General features: G+C 40.3%; 1 protein-coding gene and 1 long non-coding RNA gene across 2 annotated transcripts in view; both read left to right on the top strand.

Moving 5' to 3' along the window:
* Positions 1 to 23,688, top strand: part of LOC127476813 (uncharacterized) — a 121,212-nt gene that overhangs the window by 21,056 nt on the left and 76,468 nt on the right. The window lies entirely within an intron of this gene.
* On the top strand, positions 13,323 to 22,378 carry LOC127476796 (neuropeptide Y receptor type 4-2-like). The gene is made up of 2 exons (XM_051800165.1): positions 13,323 to 13,654; positions 19,222 to 22,378. Exon 2 carries the CDS (start codon positions 19,339 to 19,341, stop codon positions 20,470 to 20,472), a length of 1,134 nt encoding a protein of 377 aa, XP_051656125.1. The 5' UTR covers positions 13,323 to 13,654; positions 19,222 to 19,338; the 3' UTR covers positions 20,473 to 22,378.

Below are 23,688 nucleotides of genomic sequence, written 5' to 3'. Positions count from 1 at the left end.
CCCACCTGGACAAGTTCCTGTGTAACCTGCTCTAGGTGAACCTGCCTTGCCGGGGAGGTTGGACGAGATGATCTCCAGGCATCCCTTCCAACCTTAACAATTCTCTGATTCTATTGATATTCAGTGACATTGCTCAGGACACACTATCCCAAGCACTTGCACTGTGAGCCTGTTTACTTCCCTTTGCAAGCCTATGCTAAGAGAATCTATTATTGAAGGCATCTTCCAATGACATCATGCCTAGCACAGTCTCCAACACTTAAGGGACTAGAGGACTTGAAAATACTTTTTGACAAACTACTGCACTGTAACTGTAGGGTTGCTCTTTCTAGTTTTTACTAAAGAAGGTGACACAGAAAGGGTAGCAGCATGGATAGAGATGTTTTACCAGGAACAGCAGTGATAGAACAAGGGTTAAAGGTTTAAAATAAAAGACAGTACATTCAGATTAGATACAAAGGAGAGATTCTTTAACATAAGGGTAGTGAGACACTGGAACAGGTTGTCCAGAGAAGTTGTGGATGCCCCATCCCTGAAAGTGTTCAAAGACAGGTTGGATGGGGTTTGAGTAACCCAGACTAGTGAAAGGTGTCCCTGCCCATGGCAGGAAGGTTGGACTAGATTACCTTTAAAGGTCCCTTCCAACCCAATCCATTCTAGAGACATCTGTCTACAACAGACTTCCAGGTTCAATTGTAAGGCAAGTCCACAGAGAACACCAACTCGCAAGTCATGATCAAAGATTTACTTTCCTTTTTAAGGCTGACTAGACACATGCACCCAAATTCCAGAAAAGCCAGACTGAACCAGCACTCCAGAGCTATTTAATCACATTTTAAATCCATGCAAGCACCTTTCTTCACCATCTGCCAGGTCTCCTTATGATATGTGGCTCTACCCTATGAAGAGGTAGGAAAGGTTCATTTCATGTCTAATCCAAACAGCCTCTGGGGAGCAGTCTGCTCTCCTCTTGTCTGCTCCAAGTTTCAACATAGAAAGAGATGATGTTACCTATTGCATCTAGTTTTGGAACAGCAGAAGCAAAGCAGGGACTTGGCTCCCTTCTGTAGCAAAAAATCTAGCTGTGGGAAGATGACCAAACCATCAAAAATCAAAAAAGCAGAGACAGAGCATACAAAGCTCTGCTTTGATCTTCTCACTTCTGCCAAGTCATGTTTTGCCTTTGGATCTCTGTACTTCCACATACACAGCTGTAGTCCCTTATAAAGGGACTATACATTCAAAACTTCAGATAATAACACCACTAGCTCCACACAGTGGAAAGAAAACATTCACAGGAGAGTTTCCTCCACTGTCCTGTCAGGTTAAAGGTTTAGAAAGCTCTGCAGAACATTTGGAGGCAAATCAGCCCAGGCAGAGCAGAAGAGGTTGTGTGCTCTCTTCCCCTCAATCTCCCCCTTTCCTCCTGGTAGCACATAGCTCCCCTGCTAGAAAGAGAGGCAGTTTTCCACAGCTGGCCTTCCCATCCCAGTAATTATTTTCAAGGTAAGTTTTTTTTTTGAGTACTGGAAAGTTGTTCTTGTCCTAGAAATGAAATCCAGTGCTTAGACTACAAAGTCTTTTAAACCAAACACCAGAACACACATATAATTTCTATTAAACAGTGTTTATCACCTGAAACTTAAAGGTTTTGTACTCATTCATGTTCTGTGTCCAGTAAGATTTTTGCCCCAATCTTAAAAAGAAAATCCAATTTAAATAAGGAAAGTGCATATCTCATTTACATTATGCATACCAAAGAAGCTAGAGATTTGCAGTTCACATTCTGCTCTGTGCCAATTTTAAAATCTCAGATAAATTCAATTCATTACAATTTTTCTTGCTGTGTTTGTTCTTAGTTAACTCCTCTATTGGTAGGCAGGAAAGTTTGCATTGGCACCTTTACAAAGCCTGAAAATTTCTGTTCTAATCTAACACTGTGAGCATGTTTCCTTGGGTCAAGCTGCGGTGTATTTTGGGTTGAAACTGATTGGAACTGATTGACTTTACACAGGTATTTAAAGGAAACTGCAGAACACGCACGTCATATGACCAATTTAAAACAATCATCAAAATTGGGTTAATTTAATATTCCTCCCCACTCCCAAAATTCTGTTTTCACATTTCATTTCTGTCAGCATACCTCAAGCACTGACCCATGCTCTTTACACTTCTCTAGGCCTTCAATGCTTTTGCATAGTCCATCCTTCAAGCAGATGTCCATTAAGGATCACTGATAAACTGCAGTCCTTTGCCACCACAAGATGACAACCTCCTTCAAAATATCCCAGTATTTTTCTCCCCTGTAATTCCAGAGGCTTCTGCCCTTGTCTACTAAAGATGGGATGAATCTACAGAGATGGGGAAAAAGTAGTTTTGTTTAGTAGCTGGCTATACTGGCTCAGATACTGTGAAGAAATTAATTCCCTAAGGTGTATAATGCAGAAGTCACTCCAATTTGCTGGATGAAAGACAGGGGAGCTGGACTCAACTGAAATACTGGCTTGTGACTCTGTGGCAAGCATGCTACCCTGAGCTAAGCTGCAATCTCATTGCAGTACAACTCTAATGAGTACATTCATTAGAGTATCTTCCTGAGGCACTTTTCCTCCCTATTTCAGTTCCCGCTCTTGTTCTGCTCCTGAACAAAGGGATACTGTCCTGCACACCAAAGCTGATGGTCAAGAAGAGGTGAGCAGGGGTCTGGCTTGGTGCAGTATTCATTCAAAATTCTTTAAACTCCTGAAGTAACAGACTGGATTATTTAACAAAAGTCTCTTCCAGCTCAGTTGTTTGTTCCTATCCGTATTTGGCTGTGCAAGGCAGACTATTGAGCAAGTTCATTCAAAGCACAGAGAGTATTGTCCTATAATATTAACAGGAAATTATACAAATAGGTTAGATAAGAGATCAACTCTGTAATATTATGAAGAATCTTGGCAGACATTTGTGAGCATAATACCAAGAAGTTCATCATCTGGTTTGCCTACATGAATGGCCTCAGGCCTGTGCTTTTAGGATATAATTACTGTTGAGAAGCCAACATCTCTCATTAATATCTCCTTTTACTTTCTTTCAAGTATTAGTTTTAAACGGGTAACTCTCCATCTCTCTGCAGTAAGAAAGGGTTCAAGAGTTAGAACCACCAAAACTGTATCAGAGATGGAGAGTGATAAGCCAGCCAAGAATTTCAGAGAGGACTGCAGCTTTCCAGCAAGCCTAGTGAGAAGTATCAGGAGCTTGATTGAATGTATTGTTGTAACTACGGCCCAGCTACAACAGTAAAGCTTATTTATGTACACATATGACAGCTCTGGAACTTTCTTCTTCTGTTGTTGCTGATGTTTTGGTTCGGTTTGTTCTTTTTTCTCTTCTATAAATTCACTAGTCACTACATTATAGAATAGTTTAGTCACAGTGCTCCTGTGAGGAAAGGAGTGGATGGAAAAGTTGGAGCTACAGAGAACACAAAAACCTAGATCTGATTCAGCTGGCAGACTTGAGTTCATTTTCATTTTGCTCCACTGAGGTTTAGAATGTAGGTGGCATTTTAGTCTATAGCCAAGGAGGCATCAGAGAGAGGACTGAGTAGTTTTAAGAGTGCTTTTTGAACTTGGAGATAGACTGGCTTGCCTGAGTTATCCTTACTACAGGAAAAGAAAAACTTAGCAACAACAACACTACTTCAGAATTTCACTCAGGGAACAAATGCAATAGCACCTCTGACTATTAACAGAGGAAAAACAGGAGTTTCCCCTTGAAGCTCTGCAAACCCAGGCATTTCCTCAGAAAAAGCAGGATCCTTTTTTTACATGATTTCAGCAGTTTATTTTGGGGGAAAGTTTAACAGGGAAAGGAGGTGCTGAACGTTCCTCTCATTGCTTCATGGAATTCAAGCTGAGGAGACCCATACATTAATTGTTGCTGTTTCCCCCCAAGCCAGTGAAGGAAGTTGTTTGACCTAAGTCAGTATGTCTAGAACTGAGCTTCACATACTTCCAGCACAAAAGAGCCCAAGGGAGAAGGTACAGAGGGAAAGCAACTGCTATAGTCTCAAAAGTACACAGCCTTCTTAGCCATCAGCTAGGCTGGAACAACTTAACCTTCCCCTAACAGAGGACACCTGCTTACCACTGAGGCCCAGAAGGCAACTTCATTTTCATCTGCACAACAGAGAATCCTCTCTCCTCCTTTTTTACCCATTTGACATGGAAAACTTTGTTTGTCTCAAGAGGAAAGGTCCAAGCAGGTCAGCAGGAAGATTAACAGGGACAAGTTCAGCCTCTGCTCTGCTCCGTGTTCCATAAACAATACAAACAATGTTTCAGGCTTTCATAAGCATTTGGTTTCTCTAGCCTCAACTCTGCAATTCAAGATGCTTTCAGCTGCCGTTTTTTTTATTTTTAGGAAAAAAATGTGCACAGCCTACCTTAATATACACTTCAGTTTAAGGAGATAAAAGGCACCTCTGACAGCAATAGCTTGGTCACACTTCACTTCAGTATATTTTATACATATAAATATATTTGTCTCCCTGAGAAACAGCAAGAATTATGTGGAAGTTATTAATATAGTTATTTCTCTCCAAGGAGGAAAGGATAATTAACTAATTAAAATAATCATTTTAAGTAAGAGAATAATTTAGAATCCACCATGCCCCTCGAGTCAGAATTGCTTATTACATTTCCTTGCACCTATGCTTTTATTGGAGATATTATCCACTCTAACACCTCCCCTCAAGAGACAGCACAAGATTTGTCAAGTTAAGCAGGGACAGAGCAGAAGTGGGTCTGGCCTCTAGCTACACTGGACCCTAATCAAATGGTTTCAATTAAAATGAAACCAGTTTCACATCACTTATTTAAAGGCCTAGTAGTATAAGAGCTATGTTACGTTTTCACCTTTTTGCCTTTACTAATAAAATAATTTTAAGCAAATCATTCCCTTCAAAGAAAAATTCATTCATTTAAGAGTTATCAGAGAAGGAGTATTTTCTCAAAGCACTTCATTAGACACCACAGTGGTTTCCTGCAGCAAAATTACACACACAGAGCATGATCTACCAAAATCATAAGGTTAACACGAAACTTGACATCTATAGTACAAAGCCAAAAGCAAAGTACAATGGAAGTTCTCAAGTCTCTTGCTAAGTACACATAAACAAATAAACAAAAGGAACTTACATCATCCAGATCTTCTGTCATAACACACAGTGGCCACCTCCTCCACAACTGCCCCTTTAATCCAGATCCTTCAGGAGACCACACTCATTCTGCCATTGCCCCTTTTGTCCCCAAACCACTTCCAGTGCAGCTTTGCTTCCTCTAGCTGTTTGTCAATCAGTGGAAGCTAACGAGTTCAGGCACACTAATCAAGGTGTTTAATTAAAGCCAGGTGTGCTAAAAGAGCCATGCTAATGGAATTAATGCAACTCATTAGGCTGGGAATCCTCTGGTAACTTTTAGAAGTTGTTATGCCTACGCTCCAATTTAGTAAAGCACTGAATGCCTGCAGCCCTAATGCAGCCACAGGGATCTGTGCTAGTTTTCCTGGCTGGTTTTGAGATTTAGCTTCACGTACTATGTGTTTTAGAAATATAGTGGCACAAAGACCTGGACAGTTATGGTAAGATATGTATTGAAGAAAATGTCCTCATTTTACTGTTACAGAAACAACACTCCCATTAGTGTCAGGTTCCAGCTGTGTTATAGGCAGAGCATGCATATAGTGAAAGAAAAACGAAATTTTTCTTTCTTTGCCTTCCTCAGTCCTTAGCATGTTTTCTGGACTGGGACAATGCACAGCTCATCTCACTTTTGCTGCCAAAAAGGTGCTGTCTGGTCGTGTTGATCTGCCTCCCCAGGCCTGGATTTGCTTCAACGACTGAGAGATATAGAACTACAGCTAGTTCCTGCAGGTTGCTAAATATGGACAAAGTAATGTGTCCCATATAAAATAATTGAAAATATAATAAATCAGTCTGAGAATAGTGGACTTTCCACACCACTGCACTTTATGAATGACCTGTCCTGTACCTGGGGGCAATCTCCTCATAGCAGGTCAATCGAACAATAGCCCCACGGGTCCTTGATGGCCTGCCAGTTCTGGAGGCATAGCCTTCTGGTGGTCAGACTCTTCCACTGACACCAGTGCTGATGTGGAGTAACTAGTCTATCTACTGGAGTTTCTTCAAATTTACACCAGCACAATGGAGATCAAGATGCCAATGTATGCCAGCACACAAAACAAGCCTTTGCAAGACTTTTTGAGTTGCCACCTTCTGATCGATGGTTGGAACAAGTTAGAGTGTCTGTTTGCAGCCAGGGTGCTCACATTTGCATCACCTCCCTTTGCACTGACCATTGTTTTCTCATTGTATATAACCAGACGCTACACCTCATTACCAAATGTGAGCAGCCTATGCAAGTATGGTAAGTTATCAGCTTTGTGTGTGTGTGTGTGTGTGTGTGTGTACACACTGGGAGGATTTTTTAATTTGACTTTATTTGGAATAGTAGGACTCATTCATAACTCCATGCCAGTGAGTTTGCTAGAACTTTGGAAAAAAAAAAAAAACAAACTTAATTCTAAAGAAAGATTCTTGTTTTTTTTCTAGAAATTCTTGCTGCTTTTTTCCTTGATCCTTCTCTTCTCAAGGACTCTGTGTGTTACTCGCTGTTACCTTAGACCAGCCAGCAAATATGGTAAGAATGGTAAATATATTAGATACCCCTGAAACATTAATTCAGAGATTCAAAGCCTTTTTTTCTAAGAAATGTTGGAATAACATAATGGGTTCTTTGCTGAGGAATGATCCAAACAGCTGCATACTCAGCAATCAACCCACCTAGAAGCATCTCTGGACAGAGGGAGACTATATCCTGTTTGACAGTTACCCTTTGGGCTGATGTATAACTGAGGTACTTGCCCATGTGGCAAAAAACAGGTACTTTTAAGCAGCATTGACTAACATAAAGGGGGTACCTGACACTAAAATCAAAGCAAAGACAACACAGCTGGTGTTTAAATTCAGTTTAGTAGAGTAAGTCGAAGTCTAATAAGAATTGAGGAGGAAGAAGGAGTGAGAAAATAAAGTCTAGATCTGTAAGGTTGAATATGAGAAGGGGCAGAAAGATCCTACCATAGCCATAAGCTGTTTTTCAGATCAATTGCAATAGCAGAATAATATGCCTCTGATACGTGGTTGCTACCATTTCATCATGCCATGTCACACATTCATGCACACTGCAGGAGCAAAGACATGGTATCTTCTCTGCGAAGCACTGGGCTAGACTCTTCCCTGGTGTGACTCTGTGGAAATCAGTGCTTTGATTGCTAGTCCACAAACATAGAAGACCATGGTCTATATCTACTGATATACTGACTATCATTTTCTGGGGTGTACGTGCAGGGTGCCTTTCAAACAGAAACCTGTATGTTTTTGGTGCGGTGTGGAAGAATGAAGATTGCTTCCAATGCAGATGTAAGATGACTGCAATGATTTGCTGCAGCCTGTAAGTTCATCCAAATTTTTGTTTGCTTATTCAGGAACTTGTATTTAGACTCAAAATAATTTCACTGAAAGCATGCACTGAAATTTCATACTCACATGAGTGAAACTCCTTTTCCTGTTTCCCAGTTAGCTCTAATCATGACTGACAGAATAATCTGTCAATCACACAGACATTTCTGGGAAGAAACAAAATAAGATGCTGTTAGGGTCTTTCCAGCACACAGCTCTCCCTCATCACCTAGTCCTTCTTTTGATTCAGAAACTAACTGGGTGTATGGTTCCCTTTAGCCTCTGTTTTCTTGCTCCTTCAATTCATCAGCTTGTCTCCAGATACCTAAACACCTCTCAACACACATACCTGTGGGCTTCTGTAGTTCAGCATCAAACTACTGGCCTGCCTGCAAACATCTGTTCAGGCCAAGGCTGTTCCACATCCTTCCCATGTGCCAAGACCCCACACTTCCTCCTTATCAAAACAGGACATACATGTCCTGCTCTGATAATTTGCTTTCCTACATGTTCCTGCTTCAAGAAGAGCTGTGTCTTCCTGAATATAGTGATATGAACTGATTATCTCCCCAGAAGGCTGAAAAAAACTCTTCTTAAGGTGAGGGAGATCATAAATGATCTGTGAGGAAGGCTACAACCCAAGGACCCTTAGTGGGAAAAAATTCTGGCTTTTCTCAGCTATAGGAGGGGGGAGTTGGGCTGTGCCGAGAAGAGGCTGAGCTGGGAGGTATTCATGCTGGCATGATTCAGCACTCTTTAAATTGTTTGTTATTATCAAGAAAGTTTTTGTTTGATTGGGGAAGACAGAATTAATCCCTATTTTGTCTCTGTGTGGGAATTTACACTAATCCCTAACAGAATGACCCGTGAGAAGTGCATCTAAACAAGAACAAGCATTGGGAAATCACTTCATCTCTTAAAAGTCATGATCAGGGGTCTCTATTCCTCCTATGGTAATCTGTGGCACTTGTTATATATATCCATGAGCCAAATCAATCTATGATATAGCTTGTTCCAGGATGGCTGTAGCTCAGTAAGCATCCTTCTCAGTCAGTGTCTCAGCTGCTGATTTTCTCTTTGTCTTTCTCAATGACAGGGTTGTAATCCCCAAGCACTATGACAGGGTGAACTGTGTTGGCCTATTCCACAAGAAAAGCTGTTCCATCCGAGTGGTGAAGAAGACTAATCCTGAAATAAATTGCAAAGTCTACAATGGAGTTGGTTAAGACCACGTGATGTATTTCTCCTCTTTCACACCTACCCTGAAAGTTGAATGCTCTGGATCTCTCCTTTAGAGGAAAGCAGCAAGCAGCATGGTTTCAGGAGCAATGAGTTTGTCTCATGCCTTTCACAGCTCTAATTGTGCCATATCTATCTCATTTCTGACACTAGGTGGTTTGTCTTAAACACATTTGTAACCAAGCTTTACCACAGATAACTTTGTGGCTTTTTTCCTGTTGGGATCTAGAGTTAAATAAATGTTCACATACATCAAATCACTGCTTTTCTTTCTAAGTAGTCACTGATTGTTCTTGTTGAAAACAGAAGTATTCATGGTGTGTATAAATGTTTGTAAATCTAATTACTGATTTGGAAATTATCTAGCTTTTAAACTAACAGGTATTATATAAATCCTGTGGCCAAGCAAATGGATTCATTATGTTATTACAATTATTATCTCCCCAAGGACATGTATACTAGAAGAATGGGATGAAAGAAAACAGCCCCTTGAAAGCCTCCCTCCACCTTGGTGCCTTACATAGGTCCATCAATCCATTAGTGCAGATGCACAAGGGAACATATTCTCCAGGAGATGACTAGTATATTACAAAAAAAGGCAATCCCGTACCTGAGAGTCCAACCTACTGCAAAGAAATGCCATATAAATAGCTCTGTAGCCTTCCACACTGAGGTAGAATTTCCTGCAATAATCTTGTTTGGTTCAAAGTGCACTGACAAACAACCCTATGAAAGCTGTTTATATAGAAAACCCACACTGTAAATCATGTTTAGCCTGTAGACTTCAGGCACTACACTGTGCCTGGTACAAAGTCCATGAATGTACTTAATATGAGAAATATCCTATAAAACCTATTTAGACAATATTAAGAGCAATTATAAAAAGAGCACTGGACAGCTTAAAAGGCTCAGTTAAATAATTTGGGTGTGTTCAGTTTATTCAACACTGACATCATAGCTCTTTTCTTCATCTGCCTTGCCTCTACATTACTGAAGTGTATAACAATTAAATATTTCATCTGACTGAAACAACAACTTCTTTCAATATCTATTGTGGAAAACCACAATCACATTTTCAAAACCATCATCTATTTTCAAGTGTGATGCTGAGGGCATCCAGGTAGAAAACCTGCACATAATTAGGAAAACAGCTTACCAATTACTAGAGGAAAACCCATCCATGGCAATCAATAAGGTGATTCTAGAAAGCAAGTAAAATGAGAAATACAATTGTAGATTCTTAATTCTTTGGGCTTCAGGGTTGGTTAGAACTGGCTAGTAGCAGCTCTCTTTGATGATATCCCCCTGTGCCTTCTTGGGCATAATGGAGTGGACATCACTGCATCTGGCCACGGCCCTTCCAGTCTGTGAGGAACAGACACTGGAGGAGCCTTCACTTCTCTAGTTTTGGAGGGTGGATCAGAGGATTTCACCCAGTTATATATGTGTATATATATATGTATGTGTATATATATGGAGGTAGATGTAGATATAGATATATATAGAAGGGATTATCCTATCAGCTTCCAAAATGCTAGATGTATTTATAAGGGCCTGTCTAGGGGGCTCTGAGTAACAGGCCTACTTTTCCAAAAGCCTGAACATCATTTAAGCAGTTCAGAAAAATTCCTGGGAAGGCACATCACTTTCATGGCTACCCCATGGAATAAAGGTTAGGAACAAATTGAGGATGGATGATAATGATTAAAATATTCTGCTTCAGAAAGAGGTAGAGATTCTGACAAAATAAAGCCAAACCAAACTTACACAAAATACCTACAAGGATGCCATGCAGCCCTGATAAGCTTAGCATATACACAGACTGTGTACTGTTCCATGGTACATTTTCTCCACATGCTTTTGTCATCAAGTACCTAGTACTATTCATTGTGGATACTGTTTGCTCACTGTTAAATAGTGCCAGAGAGAGCAGGACTCCAGATGCTGGAATACAATTAGATTTGCTAAATGTACTGTAGGAGAATTGGCCTCTGAGATTTCACGCTCAGGGGAAAGAAAGAGTATCAGGGCTCCACCAGTGAAGGCTGATATGGCTGAAGATCCGACACAAGAGTACCTGAGGAGACCCTCAAAGCATCCAGAGGGCAGCTGTAATCCCCTTGTTGTGATGATGCTGTCCCCATAACCACTTGCAGGAAGAAGTTATTTGGCCAGAACAGAGAGGACTATTTCCTCATGTACCCCCTTGAAATATATTGTCTCCTGGGAGTCCAACTGTCTTTTGTAACTAACTGCAGAGAAAGCAGAACAGTTCCCCAGGGCCTCCTCATAACAGGAGCACGTGCTGTGGATAGACAATGGGAGCAAAGCTTCTTATCACTCTGTGGGAAGTAGGACAGCCCCATGCCATGCCAGCTACAGTTTTTTACTCCATTCCCTATCAACAGCAAACTGGGACTGGTCCATCAACAGCACTTGACTATCAGTAGTTGGGACTACAGTACTTGCACACTGTTCCCAGCAGTAAGTGTCCTGCATATAGAGGAATTTTCATTCTTATGCACCCTCATACAAATACTTTCTGTGCATTTTGCAAGTCTTAATGGGTTGGAATCCTCACAGAGACTCTCTACAAATACATGTTCAGTAGTTCCCATTGGAAAGTGAAACATGGCCAGATTCAAAACAGGCAGGTTGAGTACCACCACCATTTTAGCAAGGTGCTGAATCAAGACTAAAAGACCCACTCAAGGAAATTTGCATCTGCGTCTTTGTCTTGCTGCTGCTGTTCTCACTCCAAGCTAGCTCTGGTATGCTGCTCCCACACCGGCTTATTAATAGTGAGCATTTTCATCCTGCAGTTTGGATATGATGAGGAAAGAATACGTGTGTAATAGGACTCTACTGCAGCCCCATTCACCTCATCAAAAATGGTCAGAACCTTGCTACAGCAATTCATTCACCCTAAAAATCTGTCTCGAAGAAAGTCCCAGATGCCATAGCAAGCATACTGGTGGCTAGGTCATTTTCTGGCAGAGTCCTGAACAGTGTTTTAAGACCCAGTGATACAGTTGTTCTCCACTGACTTTAAGAAGAGAGCAGATGCTAATTTGCTAGTTTGCAGACTCTGCCCAAATGTCTGCATTGAGAGAATAAAAGCGGCACAATATATCTTTAAATGTCTGGAAGGTGTGGAGATAAGGCTGGCTAAGGAATGCTACAGGCTGAGGGGGACAGAAGAACAGCTTCACAAATCAAAATATCCCTCAGGAAAAGGACTGTCTGTTTCCTAATGGTTTTCCTCCCCTTTCTTTAATGCTTTGAACAGCAGAACAAATAAACATACGATAAATAAATTAAGGAAGAAACAGAAGTGAACAGGCCAGCCAGATAAATATTTTCAGCTTCTCTGGCTCCAGTAAGATAGGAAAAATCCTCTACTTCCTATGAAGCTGGTCAGAGGCTCAAGATCTGCGTGGGCTGATGCCTTCTCAGCCAGAGTACAGGCTTCATGTCCCTTTCCCTAACCAGACCGGAAAGCTCGTCTCCTTCTGAGGTGTCTGGGTAAAGGGGAGATATTGGGTTGTGGGGTGCTGGTTCAAGCTAGTTGGTAAATAAAGCCTCTGAAAAGGAGGCTGTGAAAAAATAAGTCACTCAAACCAAGAAGCAGCTCAAGCATCCCCTGAAGAAAAATCAGTAACTGAGGACAACTCTCCGGCTTACACCATTCATTATGCAGATTCCAGTTTTATGCTTCTCAGCATCATAAGTCATGAGAAATGCCAAAATACCCTCTATTTCAACTTCTGCTTGTTTATTTCTCTAATCATAAAAGATGTCCGCTAAGCTCTTGAAGTAGATGATCAGATCCATAGTAGCTGCTATCAGAAAAAATGAAAGAAAGAATATGGTACAAATGAAAAATTGTTTTCACGGTTAGTTTAGTTGCTAAGTGCTTGCACTTGTTTTGATATTGCAATGTTTGACTTCTGTTGACATACTACACACCTACAAATGAAAACACCTATTTGTAACAACTACTTATCACAACTTGAGAAGGGCTCCAGAATAGCATAAGCCACTGGACTAATTAGGTAGCTGACCATAGCTTAAAATCCTGTTTAAGTAAGGACCAAAATTAGGTTATTCTGATATAGCCCTTGGAAATACACTGTTTGTGTATTTTCCCAATGCAAGAGAAAGATTTGCAACTCTGACTTCTGCCTTGGTTTTTCATGAGAAAGACCTGGGAGAAAAAAAATCAAAGGAAATGGGCACTTTTTCAAATCCCTTTTTTCCTCTGTTTCCAACTCTCTCAGAGGTCATACATTTCTGAGTTCTTTGCCTGAGTTACACTGTGCCTCTTCCCCTTTCACAATCTAAGGACTTGTAGCCTGCACTCTTCTAAAAAAATCTGTCTGTGATGGAATGGAAAAACTGAGAAAACTGACACTGGCAACCTTTTCATAAGTATGAGGCAAAATTCTCTTTGATCCCTACAGAAATCGTGCCTCATCAAGGAGAACAGGATTAGTTGTCTCTTTGCTTTCACTTGAGATCTCACTCACGTGCAGCATGGGTGCACACTGAGCTTCAGATACTTCATAGCTTTTTTCTGAAGTTGCTATTCCTCCCAAGTATCCCTAGAATTTGTATATTTATATGACAGCAGAGGGAGCCAGAACTTCAAAGTAGACCATAACCATAAAGCAGAATTCATTGGCTAAATTGAAGGGAGGGAAGGAAAGAGGGCGGGAGAGAGAGGGGCAGAGGGAGAGACATGCCATCCAAATTACCTACAGAAACAGCAAGGAGAGCTTCTCTGCTGGACTGCTAGGGCACAGAAGATCTTACTTCACTGCTTCAACATTCCTTCTTTCTTCCAAAATAGAAATGTGCATCAACTGCAGTGATTCTCTCCATCGGTAACAGGTAAGAATTTTCTAAATTATCTATTTCAGATTGTCAAGACCTCAGAGCTCTTTATTAAAGTTATTACCTGTTAGTGTTAAAAAAGCAGGTGACTATGTTTGATAAATGAATACAGTCTGACTTTTATAAGGCCTAACCCTTGTATCTACTGAGCAGAGCTTTGCAACCTTTCAGGGTGCAAGAGGGAGATGGCAGGTTCTTGGGAGATCTGGAGGGTTCAGCTGTGCTCCCTGCCACCCTGAAGTGTGACAGAAAGCCTTTCTTGTTCCCACTGGTCACTGGAAAACACTTCTTATCTCCTAGTCCCTGAGATTTCTTATTCCTCACCCAGCCCATGCAGCTTCTGATAGTACACATCGCATCACTCTCCAGATATCCTAACTGGCTGTCTGCTAAGGTGCCTGTTGCAATGTTTTATGGACTCACAGCTTCCTTTGGTAAAGATCACCATTGCAAAAACATAATTTTTTTCTCTTGGATAGAGACCTTGTTACAATGGCCTTTACTCTTAAGAAATCAGGGACTAACTGCCATTCTCCAGTCTGCTGACCTGCTACTCACATTTTGCCTTTGTGAGCTGGCTCCAAATCTTTGGTTAGGTTGTTATAAATTTAACCAGAAAATAAAAAGTTGGAGTAGATGCTTTTGTAAACTTCCCTACTTTCTACATGATCAGAGAAGGTTAACTCAGAACTTCATAACCTCTAAAGGGTTTCCATCTGAAAACAAGCAGATATGAGAGGATGAAAAAGTACTTACTTTCCTGGGTATTTATACCATCTCCCAATTTTATAGACTTGTAACAGATTAATATACACAAGTTGTTCTATACCCTAATTATGCATATTTTAGAAATTTTTTTCATATATGGCTTTTTCAATGACCTAAGACAGTTGTTCCCAATAATTTTGCAACACAGAGTTAAAACAAATGGTGGACTACACCATTAATTTTAATTGTATCAAATCCCTTATGGATTTAATATTGATGTGGGATGTCTGTGCATACTCAGTGGCATGTTTCCTCTTCTAGTTGTGTTGCCTTCCTGGAAAGCTGTAAGAACAGCCAAATGATTTTTAGCCTTTCTTTAGTATGTAAGGCTAGACAGGGCAAATCTATTTTACTGAGATAATGTGGCTGCCAGCCAAAAGAGGACACCACTGTCAGTCAGTCAGTCCTCACCACCTCAATTAATATCTGCAATATGAATTCCAGCATTCTGCTGAAGTTTTCCACTGCTCCTTTGTTTCTAGTTTATAAAAGGAAGACAATAGCTGCTTTACTCCAGATAACTGCTGTAACTCTTTAAATAAACAGTACAATCACAGGATGTCTTTAGGAATTGCTTCTCTCAGAAACTCTTATGGACTGAAAGCAGCAGTTGTTTGAGCAACTACTTTAATTCTGAGTTAGATAAGCAAATGCTTCTAAGTACCAGATAATGAAGCCAAACACTGCAAACCCTTTTTTTCCCTTTGATTTATATCTGATGTGGAAATTGATTTCCATTGTCCATCACAACTATGGAGACTGTTATTTGATGACAGGGAATAGATGATCACGATCCACTTTGCAAGAATGACCCACCCTTTCCCACTGGGCACATAGATCGTAGCATCCGTAGCAGTCCCCTGCTTTGTCCTGCCTTCAGGAAAACAGGTTTTATAGAGGTTTTCATAGGATGTCTTCAAGTCCAGAGGTCTCTCAAAAGGGCAGTCATGCATTAACTGCTTGTAGCCACTTATGGTCTAGCAGTCTCCTTCAAACCCACTGAAGGTTTTATTTTCTTCCCTGACCCATCTCTGCAGAATTCCCTTTTCTTTGAGGAATTTTTATGGGAAATACAGGATAATGCTCTGAGGCAAGGCTTTCAAGCTGACTAGTGATAGTTTGGTTTCTTTTTTTGAGACAACCTGAGTGACATTTGTTAGTTCAGAAGGCTGTGTCGTTCAGCAAGACAAACCCTTCAAACCTTGCCTGCTCTTCTTCCTTTCTTCCAACACAAAGAGCAGAATGATGAACATCTATAAAATATGTACTTCTGGAATTTAAATTACACTGAATTTGAAAGCTTCTTCTCTACTTCCTTCTATAGCCTGTTGATTAGATGTAGACTTTTGAGACACTTGCTTTTCAGAGAAACTATCTCATGCTGCATCAACTAGAGAAGAAACTCCTTGCTTTTGACCATGTTAGCTTTTTGTTTCTTGAAGTTCATTAAGGGTTCTGAAAAGGATTCCTCTTTCTTCTTTAAAAACAAACAAGCAAACAACAAAAAATACCTTTTCCCTCAATCTCTCAGCGAATTGATTTAGGAGACATACTTCTTGCTTCTACAAGCCAAACAAGTATTGCTTCACTTTCAAGAGACAAAAGCTGTTTTTTCTTAGCCAATAACATTATTGCTGTGTTTTGTGGGGTAATCAACAAACCTTCAATATAGTGAGGGGATTAACACCCTCGTTCCCACTGCACTGGTGATTCAGTATATTAGCTAACATTTGATTCAAATGTCTAAATAGAATATGTACACATTGCTTATTGCTGGCTCTTGGTTCAGACTAAACTGAATGGCAATCAAACACCTTGAAAGTCAAACACAGCACTTGGCAGTGACTATTCTTGAGATCTGCTATCCAAGGATACCATAATAGGATGCATAAGTATAAGGTCACTGCGTTATTTATTTTTCTATTTTTTCTAGAACTGTTTTTCATATTATGGTTGCTGGAATAAGAGTTTAAGAGAATTACAGACCTAAGTGATCTAGGCACTGACTTTTCCCAAGACATCTGGTTGGCATAGTGTACCACAGGTTCCCCTGAAACACTGGACAACTCATGTCTCAGATCCCTCTCTCAGTCCCCTTACCTGTGTTAAGAGGGTGATAATTCCTTATTTACCTCTGGGCAGTACCATAAGAATGAATTCCCAGGAGGTGCCTGACGGTCACTTCGTGGGGACACTATGGAATGCAAGATGTTAAGAGAGGGAGCTTCTAACCCAACAGCACACATTGCAGAGCCTTCAGAGATGCTCTTTATCCCCACCACATTTGCCATCTGTATGAAATGCACAGCCATGCTCAGTCTGTGGCATACCTCTTGGAAATGTGCCCCTTAAACCTGTGGGATCTGCCTTTTGTTTTCCAGGTGGCTCCACCACTTTTTTTTTTGCTTCAGCATTATTAGTTCTCCTCACTGACACCTCAGCACATCCAGAAGTGTCTGGGACCCTTGAGAGGGCTTACTCTGTGGGACACAGATGTTTGTAATAACTCTGCAAATATTTCTTAAGCAACAAAAGAGAACCATGTGTTTGTTGTTGAGGATACTGTAGCTAAGGACACTATGCTGGGACTGTAGCAAAAAGCTTGTGTTTTGTTTACAGCAGTCCTGTCCAAATGCCAAGACTTATCTCTTTTGACTGGTACCAAATAATATTGCAGGCTGCTGATCCCTTTGCTCTGTTTCATTTGCAGCATCGTCACTGGCCAGCAATCATTAAAAACTACAGGGTTGGTTGGTGGTTTTTCATTCTATATCCCTTTTCACACTAAAACAGACCACCATACCCTCCCCCTATGTGAACATGCAATCCAGCCATCATTGCCTCTTCTTTTTGTTCCAGAAAATGAATCAATCTGTTCACATGGATTGGGCAACAACACAAAAGTGAGTGGACAGAAGGAGTCATACCTATATCCACAATTTGGAAAATTTCCTTTGCCTTCTTTAATTAAGATTTAAACTACTGAGGAAATGAAAGATTATGAGAAAGAATGGATTACTATATTTTGCTTGTGTGACTGTCTTCACTGTTTTGGATGGATACAGATAGATGACAGAAATACAGATAGATACAGTTAGATAAATCAAAGTAGCAAAATAGCAAAATCAATGCTAACAAAGTAACGAAAGAATTTACTGTACTCATTTATTTTTGCTGATCAAGCAGAACGATGATCCCAAACCTTCTTTTTATTTACTGCACACTGTTGCTTTCTTTAGTTCCTGAGAGGCAACATCTCTAGAAACATACAGTAAAATTCATAACAAGAAAGACAAGGCAAAGAAAAAATTGTAGGAAAGTAGGTGTTTTTTTGTACAGTACTGGTTATCTTTAGGCACACAGTTGTTCAGCAGTAAATGCTACTCAAACTGATAAGCTCACTATACCATTTTATTTACATATTCATACCTTGAGCAGTTGTTTTTTTCTGAAGCTCAGAAGCTTTTCACAACCACTAAAACTTGTTTGAGTGACATTTTATCACTGAGGAAAGGGTCACGTAGTGGTTAAATAGTGTTTTTCCCTGAGTATTTATTTACTTTTCATACTACAAGCCTTTGCACAGCATGAAACTGCCTCTGGCCTGATGAGAACTCCCAGCAGAGTCAGATTTTTTTCTTTGATTCCTTGACATAGAGGATTTGGACTCCAGGATCGGGTTTATAAAGTAGCCTTTGCTATGGCTCACAGGAGTCATCTGGGAGACTCTAAGCAGTCCTATGAGATTTCCAAAAGTGTGCAGCACAGATTAATTCCATGGTTTCAGCTCCCTGACACCCCATTGAAAATCCCAGCTCGTGGTGATTAAGAAGCAGACCTATTTGTCCATGCAGAAACAGTATCTAGGAGACAGCACATACTATTAAAACACTTGAAGTTTTTTGGGTGAAGAAAGCAAAATGATACTGAGGGAGAATCAATAAGAAGCTTCTCAGAAGGGATTAACAGACATTATAAAAATCACTCACTCTTAAAGCCAAAATCAGGAGACTGGACTTTATTTCTGATAAACCCTGTCATGGCTGCATTAGGGGAGACATCACAGCTTTAAGGGCACTGGGGTTCATCCAGAATGGGGAAGGAAGATATTTGGACTGCAGTTCCCATGACCTATCACAACTGTGTAGAAGCTGAAATATGTTGAAATGATTTTGAATTATTTTAGACTTTTGAAAAATTGTCCCATGATATCCCTCCTGAGAATGAGCCTGAATTTTTGCGTGGTGATTGTTTTGCCCAAACGCAAGCTCTGGCTACAGTCACAATTGCATTTCACAGATTAACTCACATAAGATATTTTAGTGTTGGCTTTATGCATCTAATATGACTTACTTTTCACATTGATGTTTAGCTCAGCTGAAGGTAAATGAAGCCCCACAATGCCCACTGCCCAGTTTTGGATCAGAACCTTGCAAAAACAGTAGTGCACACAATTTTTACCTCCAGGTGGGTTTTGATCCAGTTTTCTTAGATCACCACTCTACTGCATTAGTGATGTTCAAGATACTGCACTGAGTTAAATAATGAAGTTAAGATGTTCTTAAATCCATGGGACAACCTCAAAATGAATAAACACGGTCATAATTCAATAGAGTTGCACAGACTTTCATACCACAGTTTAGCAAAGGGCTCCATTTTATGATCTAATAAACTATATACGAGGGAGCTGCAGAATATACACAGAATCTCTGGCATTTGCCTCCCTGTCTCCCTCCTTGCCCTTTTGACTAATTTCTTGAAGCATAACAAAACATATTTTTTCCTTTCCTTTGCAGATACACCCAGATCTTCCACGGCCAGACGGAACAGATAAAGCCCATTTTAGGCTGGCTCCAGAAGACCTAAATTGTGTTCGACTACCATCCTTTGTGATAAATATTTTGGAATTCAGGATGAATAAGACAAGGGCTGCTAACGATGGTTTTCATTTCCTGAACAGCAAGAACTGGAACTCAAACCGAAGCTTTCCCATGAACATTTCTAATCAGTGCATGAACATCACCGACCTTACTGTCTTCCTGGCCACCTCTTACAGCTTGGAGACTGTCCTAGGGATTGTGGGAAACATCTGTCTGATTGCCGTCATTGCCAGGCAGAAGGAAAAGGCCAATGTCACCAACATCCTAATTTCCAATTTAATAATTTCAGACTTGTTTATGTGTCTTGTCTGCCTGCCTTTCACCATTGTTTACACCATGATGGACTACTGGATATTTGGAGAAGTCATGTGCAAAATGACCTCTTTTACTCAGTGCACAACTGTGACAGTGTCAATACTTTCCCTTGTCCTTATTGCTCTGGAAAGACACCAGCTCATCATAAACCCAACTGGTTGGAGGCCAAATACCTCCCAAGCCTATCTAGGAATTGGAGTAATTTGGATTTTAGCATGTCTCATGTCCCTACCCTTTTTGACCACATCCATCTTGTCTAATGACTTGTATGAGCAGCTCTCACACTTCATGAATTTTTCCACTGATAAGGCCATATGCATCAACTCGTGGCCTTCTGAGCAACACAAACTTATCTACACCACCACTCTACTGCTCTTGCAATATTGCATCCCGCTGTTCTTCATTATACTTTGCTACCTGCGTATCTACTTACGTCTACAGAAGAGAAAGGACATGTTTGAGAAGAGTGAATACAGCAACCGAGCAGTTCAGCTGAGAAGGATAAACATTTTGTTAGCATCTATGGTGGCTGCTTTTGCTGTTTGCTGGCTACCACTGCATATTTTCAACACCATCGTAGACTGGAATTACAAAATCATTTCACCTTGCCACCACAACCTGATCTTCTCATTATGCCACCTGGTAGCTATGGCTTCCACCTGTGTCAACCCTGTTATCTATGGTTTCCTAAATAGCAACTTCAAAAAAGAAGTGAAGTCACTGATTCTGAGCTGCCAGCACAATTCAGTAACTGCATCAATGGAAGAATATGATCATTTGCCTTTATCCACCATGCAGACTGAAATTTCCAAGGGCTCGCTGATGTTGAACTGCAGACATAATTCTATCTGACTAGGAGAAAATATTTCAGAAGGGTTCACTGACACCACACACCAATTATTACCTGTGAGTGTATAAAGTAACAGGTGATGCCGTATCTGGAAGGTGAACAGGATATCATTACCACCTGATTTTTGGAAGAATAGGCAAAGGAAGGTCAGAAATGTTAACAGCTGCTGCTATGGTACACGATTTTCTTCATGTCATAGAGATGATATGGACACTGAGGAGACTGTGCTGATGTATATGCAGCTGCTCTAAGATCAGTAACTGAGCTGTGGCTGCATATAGGCTGACATGGGCCTCATCAGCTAAACTCACATCTCTGCCATGGCTGCAATAGAAAACCAGATTTCCAGTTCCAGCACTGCAGGCTGCCAGAAGTTGTGTTAGAGAAGACTCTCTCAGTTTTTCAGTATTTTTCAGAATTATTATTCAGAATTTTATGCACAGGTGACACACCAGTGGAACACAGATGTGTAAATATCTAAAATTTTTTACTTTACCAACTCTCACAGCCCACTAAGTAACAGTAATCTTTCAGCAGATCACATAAAACAACTGGATGTTTCTATTGAACCTCTATGGCTTGGGAACAGCCATTGCCTCTGCAAGTAGGAACACAGAACAATGACCCCCGTGTGTAAAGAAGACGGTCACTTAGGAGGGATGGCAGCAAATGAAAATGTTATTCAATGGATTAAACTCTTAAAATGCATTAAAATGATACTGAGAACTGTTTTTAAGCACACAGAAAACAGTTCTAGACCTACATGGAAGTAAGTCTGGTTGAATTTGCAATTCCAGCTGCTGTCAGTCACAAAGGTCTGCAATGCTAAAACTGCATTCTATGATGGTACAAGGTGGCTGGATTACTGGAGTTGTTGCAGGTCTTGGTAGCAACATGTTGTTCTGCTTCAGCATCTCCTTGGTACTTTAATTTCAAAGTATCTCATTCAGAAGATCAGAACAGGCACTAAAACCTGTTTGTGGAAACCATGTCTTTCCAGAATGGGTACACTCCTAAAGAAATAAGCATGTGCATGGAGGATTTCAGTTTTCTGAAAAAATAAAACCAGATGTCAGATATCAGTCCCATCTGCTGGCATCAGCAACAGAGGTGGACCTAAAATTCCAACCAATCAGTAGAAGGTCAATGAAAATACACAAGTGGAATCCAGGTCAGGCTGAAGCCAAGCTACATGTAAATAAGTAGTACTGTCAGTTGCTCTACTAAAATGAGAGTAATTTTTTTTCACATCTGTGGTATTTTTAGTCATGAAACCTACAAACTGTAAACTCATTTTAACCTCTGGAGCCAGAGAAATTGCTCAGTGACTACTGAGAAACCAAGGTATGCCCAAGAAGGCCATATCATGGAATAGATGACAAAAAAAAAAAAAAAAAGGTAGCGAGTGCAAAAAGAAGACCAACCAGTTCAATGCTAAAGAAATATTGAAGCATATTCCATTCTGAATTTTAATCTAACCTTAGCAGAAGACTGGCCTAGGTGGTCACCTTAGGTAATTTCCAACATGAATTATGCTATGATAAGCAGTTGTTATTTGTTGTAGTCAATGGGTTTGCATTGAGTTGAAGATATTCAACGGACAGATATGCAAAAAGCTAAAAATTCCTTAGTTGGGAGCTATCTGATTAGACAAATTGGTAAAAAGCTGAGTGAGGAATTCTTCCCATACTGTGAACTGACAGGAATATAGATGTTGAGCAGAATGTCTGAAGACAAGAGCTAAGCCTTCTGCTATAATGTAGCCAGAACTATCAACAAATATGAGATCATATGTGACAAGATGTTTTTGTCTTTCAAATGGACTTCTGCTTTCTTTTTTTCTTTGTTACTTGCCACAATATGACGAGAAGTTGTTTCTCTTGATTAGTTTGTATGCAATGTGATTTCTAGACTGGACATTGAGTGTACTAGAAACGCAGAACAAGAGGACTCTCATTTTATCTTATACACATCTTGAAGTTTGCTAGTGTAGCTGAAACCACCATGTGATGCTGAGTAGCACAAAATACAGTGGCTCCTCCTAATCAGCATGATTTATGTCAAAACTGGGCTGTATTATTTGAGGGCTTAAATACTGCTTCAACTTCGTGGTTGTTTTGTATTTAGAACCAATTTATGTAATTGTGTAATTCTGCCTGTTTCCAGCATTTAACTAGCTAAGATGTGTGTCAAGCTATTGTAAGAATACTCTGCTAAACATGAACACAGAAGATTACCTGATATGTGGTCTTATGTATACAACTTTTCAGGCACCGGTGTCTTAAATGGAAACACAGTTAGTTACCCTTAGCATTTGTACTTGAACACATCTTTGTCACTAGTTCCAAGTGACAACTTCTGGTAAAGCACTTACAGTATGTCAGAGACCTGCCTCTAGAGTTAGGCATTGCCATTGTGCATCAGATCTGAGTTCCTACTGCAAAGGGTAGAAGATCTGATGCTCTGTTTAACTGTAATTCATATGGACAGTTGTTTCCACGATCACAAGTAAATACGTAAAGCAAGTGGATCCAGCTTTACAGTAACTCAGACAAACACAAACAGATGTATCTTCCTGTCATGATTAAGGAAGTGTCAAGTTTGGAGCCAACTACTGTTTATTGCTAACTGACTTTTGACTGGATAAACTACAGGATTTAAACACTAAAAGCCATCAAACTGCACCCATACTTCAACTGCAAAAATACAAATCCTCAGAACTCCCAACCAGCTGCAGTCTATCCATCTACTTACACACCATCCTCAGATACAAATTTTTCAGCCTCTAAAACTCCCTAGGTAACTAAATTAACTTTAAAGTAAACTGAGAAAAATAAATATATCCAAGCTCCAAAGGACTATATATCTATGCCATGTGAAAGCCCTATCTTTATTTACACAGTAGGCATCCTGCTGGCACAAACAGATGGAACAGGAAAGGTGCCTGTATCACTTCTTCATTTTGTGTGTACACCAAGGCTTACATAGCTGTGCACAAATGCAGTAGAGGATATTATGCTGCTAGTTTTTAGGAGCTGCTGTAGCAACTGTTCCCTGTTCCCTTTGAAGGCAAATGCACAAGGCTGGACACAATCATGCCTATATGGTTGAAAGAGCCATTTTTTTAATCACTTTGAGGCTTTATGCAACCAAGGGAGGCTGAGTTTCTTTGGTCACAGCAAAGAGAGGGTAACAGAACAGAAACAGCTTACGTACAT

Source organism: Manacus candei, unplaced genomic scaffold (genome assembly GCF_025592945.1).
Source record: "Manacus candei isolate 608988 ecotype Guabito, Panama unplaced genomic scaffold, ASM2559294v1 h1tg000050l, whole genome shotgun sequence".
Taxonomy (NCBI): Eukaryota; Metazoa; Chordata; class Aves; order Passeriformes; family Pipridae; genus Manacus; species Manacus candei.
Note: the sequence above shows the minus strand (reverse complement) of the source record. Positions and strands in the feature narration are given on the sequence as shown.